The sequence below is a fragment of the Pygoscelis adeliae genome, unplaced genomic scaffold (assembly GCF_000699105.1).
Source record: "Pygoscelis adeliae isolate BGI_AS28 unplaced genomic scaffold, ASM69910v1 Scaffold411, whole genome shotgun sequence".
Taxonomy (NCBI): domain Eukaryota; kingdom Metazoa; phylum Chordata; class Aves; order Sphenisciformes; family Spheniscidae; genus Pygoscelis; species Pygoscelis adeliae.
Window position 1 is genome coordinate 1717174 of NW_008824111.1, and position 6315 is coordinate 1723488.

Below are 6315 nucleotides of genomic sequence, written 5' to 3' on the forward strand. Positions count from 1 at the left end.
TCATTGCACAGACTTTTCTGGAACAACGGTATTTTAGAGGTAGGATATAACTATCTTGGTGAAGAAAGGAAACTGGGAAAACTCAACAGCAAGCTTCTCAGTGTTTAATATGACTTCTTGATTCAGTTAATTCTGGGACTCTCTAGTAATAGCCTTCCAGTGCAGAGTAACCCACAGAGACTGACTGACTGACTGAGGGAAAGAAGGAAAAGAACCACCAAAGCCAGAACAGAGAATTCATCCCCAGATGCTTGCAAGTATCCAACATCTCCTGTTAAAATTGAACAGGAGGAGATTGTAACTTCCTGCCAGCAACAGCTTTAAAATGGGGTCACCTAAGTGGATACATACATACAGATAAAAATTTATGAAAAAGGAGACTTAGAGTCAGGGAAGAAGAAAAATAATAAAAGGGGATGTTCAAAAGTCACTGAAGGCGATCATAATGAAACAAAAAGAATTAAATCTCTCCTTCAGCATGTGAATATGAAAACAACATCAGTTCTCATTAGCATAATAATTGATCTCATCCCACCTGAGAGGTGTTCCAAAGTTGACTGAAAAAAACATACATGTGATTGCACATCAGTACCCACCTGGCTGTCAAGAAGCCTGTCAAGCCATTTAAACTGATTGACGATGAGCCGGGGAAAATTTGTTCCAAAGGTGCCCACGCTAGAACAGCAGAAAAAGTGAAACACAGGTTAGTCAGACCTACAGACTCAAAAGCTTTGCTGAGTACGACTATGAGATGCAATTCAAATTAACAACTATCAAAATCGTAACACCCCTGCAGATTTTAGCACAGTCTAGGGAGAACCCTACTTCTTACTTGCTATACACACAAAGCAGGGATACTGCCGGCCTGTTTCAATGCAGTGCCAACAACACCACCCTAAGTTATGACACAAAAATCACAGCGTACAATGTGACCTTACTTCAGATCTCCTGTGCTACCATGAGAGTGGCTACACTAGCTTAGGCTAAGCCTCCTTTGAGCCCAGTATCCCCATCCCCAACTGCAGTATTAGATGCTTTTGGCTAAGTTTTATCCTCCATTGATTTCCCTAAGCCTTATAAAAAAGAAAAAACCCCACAACTGTGTGTAATTTCTCACCTCTACATCCTGCAATACTGAATTCGACAGGGTAATTATGCATAATCTGAAAAAGTACTTCTGCTTTTTTTGTTTGCTGCCTTGCATAGTTAGAAACGGTGGTTAAACCTTCCTCAATTACCTTTTCTAAATCTTTCTTGCTTTTACAGACATCTATCATCTCTCTGCCAGTCATCTCCTTGATGAGGAGGCAGGCAGAATCCTGTTTTATTTAGAATATTTTTCCCTACTTACATAGAAACTGTTTACTATATTTTTTGACAGCCTGACCAGAAGTGCATGCAACATTCAAAATGTGACTGTGCCATGCATTTACAGTGACATGATGTTTTCCATTTTGTTCCCAATTCCTTCCCTAATATTCTCTTCGCTGCTTTGACTACTGCTAAGCATGGAACTGATACTAAAAATAAGAAACAAAAAGAAGCACCCATACAAGATACCTTTCCTCAATGAAAACACCGAGTTTGTCATTGTATTTATACAATCAGGATTATTTTCAGTCTGATTTTTTAACAAAACAAGGTTTATGCAGCTGTATTAAGATGCCCTCCCTCTTCTATAACTTCTGGTCACACTGATCTGTGAGCACATATGTATTAATAAATTGGCTGTTGCAAATCACATGGATAAACCAAGTTCTCCCTACCCTTCCTACAGCAGGTCAATAAATTGAACATCCTCTGTCCAGGCATTGACTGGCATTAAACCTGTAGAAGTCCGATAGGTCTATGCTTTTACGTCATATTTGGGAGAAATTGGCCAGTCAGTACAGGTGTGGTTACAGACTAGCTGTAACGAATGTTGTTTCTTGTCCCATAATTAAACAAAACAAAAAACAGTAGGAAGTCCACTGAAAAAAAACCCCGTTGTTCTTCACAATTAGTTTTAGATTAGATTATCCTGGAAATTGTTACCATAAATCGTTTCCTCACTTTTCATTTCCTTTTTCATTTATGAACATGCTGAACAACCCAGATCTCCGTGGGACCATCCTCCTTCTACTGCAAAATGGACCGCTTGTTTCTTTCCCCCCCACCCCCATTTTTAACTGGTCATTAATACATAGAAAAAACTTCATTCTTCTTAATGTTTGATAGGGGACAAGTGTAACAACATCTATTTTTAGGACTTACTAAAGGGTTCACAGCACAATTAACAGCTTATTGCTTTTACATCCAAGATCCTTTAGAATTCTTGGGTGAAAACCATTCAGTCCCTGTGACTGACTGTGTTAAACCCTCCTCTAACAAGATTTCGGTCTGAGACAATTTCTCAGACTCAACCTCTGTACAGCATTTGTACCCTGCTTGATACTCAGCACTGAAACAAATACTGTATCAGGAACAGCCTCAGCTTCTTTCTATCCCTTGATCTGCTCCACTAACTCCATAACGAGCATCCAGGGCACTGGAAAAAGAACTTAAGTGTTCAAGTCTTGCCTATGTTGCGCCTCAAGATCTCTCACGCTGCTATGGTGTTCTACATTCAAAAACCAACAGGTGCTTTTTCTATTTTCCTTGTTTGAACACAACCTGTATTTTTAAAAGGAGGTCTGTTTGCATCTAGCAGCCTCCTAAAACTCTGCCAGCCACTTTCATCTTTTTTTAAATAATGAGACACTGCGTAGTCCCTCTGCTGAAATACTTCCAAAGCTTGTGCCAGTAGCTACGAAAAGCATAATGAATCATGAGGTATGTCTGTGTTTCAGCTTCTATAAATTTGTCTTCTGCTTTATGCACCCACAAGTTTAAAGTTATGGAACCTCACAGATAATTTTACACATATATGAAGAAAAAAACATCAGTGGAAACATCCATTCAGGTAAATTTGAAGTAACAGTTAAAGTCAAACAGCTGGTGATTGTCCAGAAGAAGAAATTTCATTTCAAGGCAGAGACAAGACAGTCTATACTCACATGTCAAAAAAGAATTCGGGGATCTTTTCCAACAACAGTGTTATGACAGCAGGCTAGAAGAAAGGCAAAAAGACAGTGTTAGGATGATGATTTACTGCCTATGCTGTGGCATTGCCACCGAAACTGATCTTTCACAAAAGATGAAATATGCACAGAGAATAAAAGACTCAAAAGGACAAATAAAAATATTTCCTGTATAAGAAATCTCTTCCCTAATGCCAGAAAGGAGGCATACGGGCCGCAAGCTGAAAACCACAAATGCCGAGAGCGATATGAGCTATCTACATAATCCAATAGAAGCAGAGCATACGGGCAGGAGGTACAATTCCTCTGGGTCAAACAAAGCACTCTTTCTCAGGCCCAGCCGAGTTGCTTTTCACCACATCGGAATCTAAAGCATCAACTTTAGATAAGTTTGAAAACAGTGCCCACATGCTCTTGCCATTCCCTTCGCAGGCCTAATTCTTCCCCCCTTTAATCCTGGCCCAAATGCAATTCTGCAAATGTATTTAAGACAAGAACTTTTAAAACATTATAATTATAAGAGGATTTAAATCCACAACTGCTCTAAGGTTTCCCATGCCTTGGTGAGATATCTGTCATCTTCAACTGATACATCTTGATGCAACTTGTATACAACTTAACAGAATTTGGTTTTGCCAGCAGGTTGCTCAGCATCTTGTCCATTTTTAAACACCTCCAAGATTCAAATTCCTCTAATGGAGTTTCCATCACCTCTCTAGCCTACCCGTTCTAGCACTTAAGGAAAACATTCTCCACAGTGAAAGTGGTATATCCTATCAGAATTTCCCATGGCTGACCTGAGCCATCATCTCTCATCCTGCCCCTGTTCACCTTTGAGAAGAGTCTGGCTCTGTTTTCTCTACACCATGCAACTAGACATTTGAAGACCACAAGATCTCCTTTAATATTCCTTTCTTAAGACTGAACAAACCCAGTTCCCTCTGTCTCTTCTTGTATGCCATGTGCTCCAGGCCCTGAGCATCTTTGTGTCCCTAAAGAAACAAGAAATTGGACACTATTCCAGATGCAGCATCTGCTCACAACCAGTTCTATTAATCCTCTACTTACGTAAGCAAAAGGATCCCTAAATAAATCAAAACCACTGTAAAGAGCAAACTAAGGTGCCCATACCTGTAAGATCTTAATTCCAAGAAGCAGTTTAATGAGGCTTTCACAATATGAGTGCACCAGAGTCCTGCAAGACGAAAGATTCCACTACAGTTGTAATAAAAAAAATGTTGAGAACAGGCTGTAACTCTTTCCATTACTGTTTTTTTTTTTGTTTTGTTTTGTTTTTTTTAAAACTTACAATGACTTATGGTAACATATGGTAACCACAGACACACACAAAAAAATTTAAAAATGTATTTTAGCTCTGAATGAGCTTACTCTCTACAAGACTAGTGTGAGCTGGAAATGCAAAAGTCTCTGTGGTTAAGCTGTATCTCCTGGAAAAACTGTCAAAAAACAGTTGACCTTCACCAGCCCTGTCAATTTTTTTTTTTTCCCCAGTATTTGGTTCTTGCCATAAAATGCCATGGAGCCCAACACATGCCACAGGCAGCTAGTAAATTCTGTGACTTACCACTTTAAACTTAACTGCTATTAAATAGCAATGTATTACACTAGCCACTTTTGTATAAGAAACAAGTCTTGTTGTGCATCAGCTGAAGCTATGGCCTTTCCCTCCACTCTGCTCAATGTTACGTGACATTTGAGATCGGCTCTGACTGAAGGGGAAGACAAAATACATTTTCTCTGACCTCGACCCCTCAGTCCGTATGGGAGTGCACGGCAAGAGACAGTTCTTGAACTGGTTTCTGTCCTTGATATGAGATTCCAAGCCGCTGATAAATTGCTTCACAACCTGCAAAGCAGAGAGAAGTTATCCACCTCCTGAAAAGGCGCCCCGATCAACTGCTGTCTTTAGGAAGCTCTTTGTGAGCAGATGATGAGAACAGGGAAGAGGTAGCCAGGGAACTGCAGACAGACAGAAATTGTGATGGAAGAAAAGCTGGATAATAAATGAACTCTAGCCTAAGCCATTTCCAAAAGGAAACACTAGTTGTTCTAGAAAATAATAAAATACAAAATAAAGCAAGTGTCTCACATTTTACGTTGATTTAAAAGGGTTTTGCCTTTCTTCCTGTTCAGCTGAGACAGCAAGATTTAATGTGACAAGAGCTGCACCCAAAAAGTATTTGCAGGATTCAAATCACTGGCCTCAGGACTTTCACACTGGGCTTGTGGACTGGAGAGGAGCACCACATTGTGGCAGTTTTAATGCTGCCAGCTCCCAGCCAACACAAAACCAAACACAGCTTCCACTAGAAAGTTAAGCAAATGATTTTTCTCCCTTAAGAGTCTTTGTCTATTGAATAAAATTGCCAATTAATTACTTCGACAGGGCAAGGTGGTGGAAGTGCAGCCCTTTTGCTTGGAATTATCCAAAACCAAACTTGGAGCATGCATGCCAAGGCTGGTTTAACAGAGGCACATGCTGGTCATCTCTATGTCTGACTATTCAGACATAACAGCTGAGAAAAGACAGATACAGCAGAAGGACAACGGGACCAAAAGGCTGGGACAGCAACATTGAGAGAATTAGAGAGTCTGGACCACAGAAATCCAAGATAAGCTACTGTGTTGCATACTTCTGTATGGGACTAGCAGGGACAGGCAGCTCCATTTGCATCTTTTGCTACACAGCAAACAGTTTTAAAGCTGGCTCCTGCCAAAGCATAGTCCGTTACTTACGCCTGGGTAAGTAGGGTGCTTCTCCAGGGCCAGGCAGAGCTTCTTCTGGAAAGCCATTTGATCTACAGCTAAGGAGAAAGTTTAAAAAGAAAATAAAGAACCAGACACATTTTATCCATACATCATAACAACAGCTATGCTAATTACAGGCTCTCAAGCCCATCCACCAATACTTCTGTGTTTGCTCTGTTGGGAAGTCCAGTTAGCAAAAGCCTGAGTGGTATCGCCGCTTGTGCTTTCTCCAGCCTGGGCTGAGAGTAGCTAATAGCATTAAAAAGGCTTAATACACGAATTCCTGAAGGCCTTGTCTGGGCTGAAAGGCAACACGACATGTTTGTTTTCCTGTTTCAGAGTTCCTGCCTCTGTAGCTCAATACTGTATTTGCAGATGCAGTCTAATCTTATTCCAGATACCTCCAATCTTTCAGAAGTCTTTTGACTTAGCATGCACACACCCAAAAAGCTGGTATAGTGAGTTCAGGCAATGTCTGAATTCAGCA

The 6315-nt window shown here is 40.4% G+C and overlaps 1 protein-coding gene across 1 annotated transcript in view; it reads right to left on the minus strand.

The window, feature by feature from the left end:
- The window catches only part of LOC103925501 (Fanconi anemia group D2 protein), a 55764-nt gene that overhangs the window by 48215 nt on the left and 1234 nt on the right, over positions 1-6315 (minus strand). Inside the window, exons 3-7 of the mRNA XM_009334232.1 lie at positions 5817-5884; positions 4823-4926; positions 4191-4254; positions 3036-3088; positions 597-675 (exon numbers count right to left, since the gene is read on the minus strand). Of these exons, the coding sequence (XP_009332507.1) occupies positions 597-675; positions 3036-3088; positions 4191-4254; positions 4823-4926; positions 5817-5884 (368 nt within the window). The remainder of the gene's footprint in view (positions 1-596; positions 676-3035; positions 3089-4190; positions 4255-4822; positions 4927-5816; positions 5885-6315) is intronic.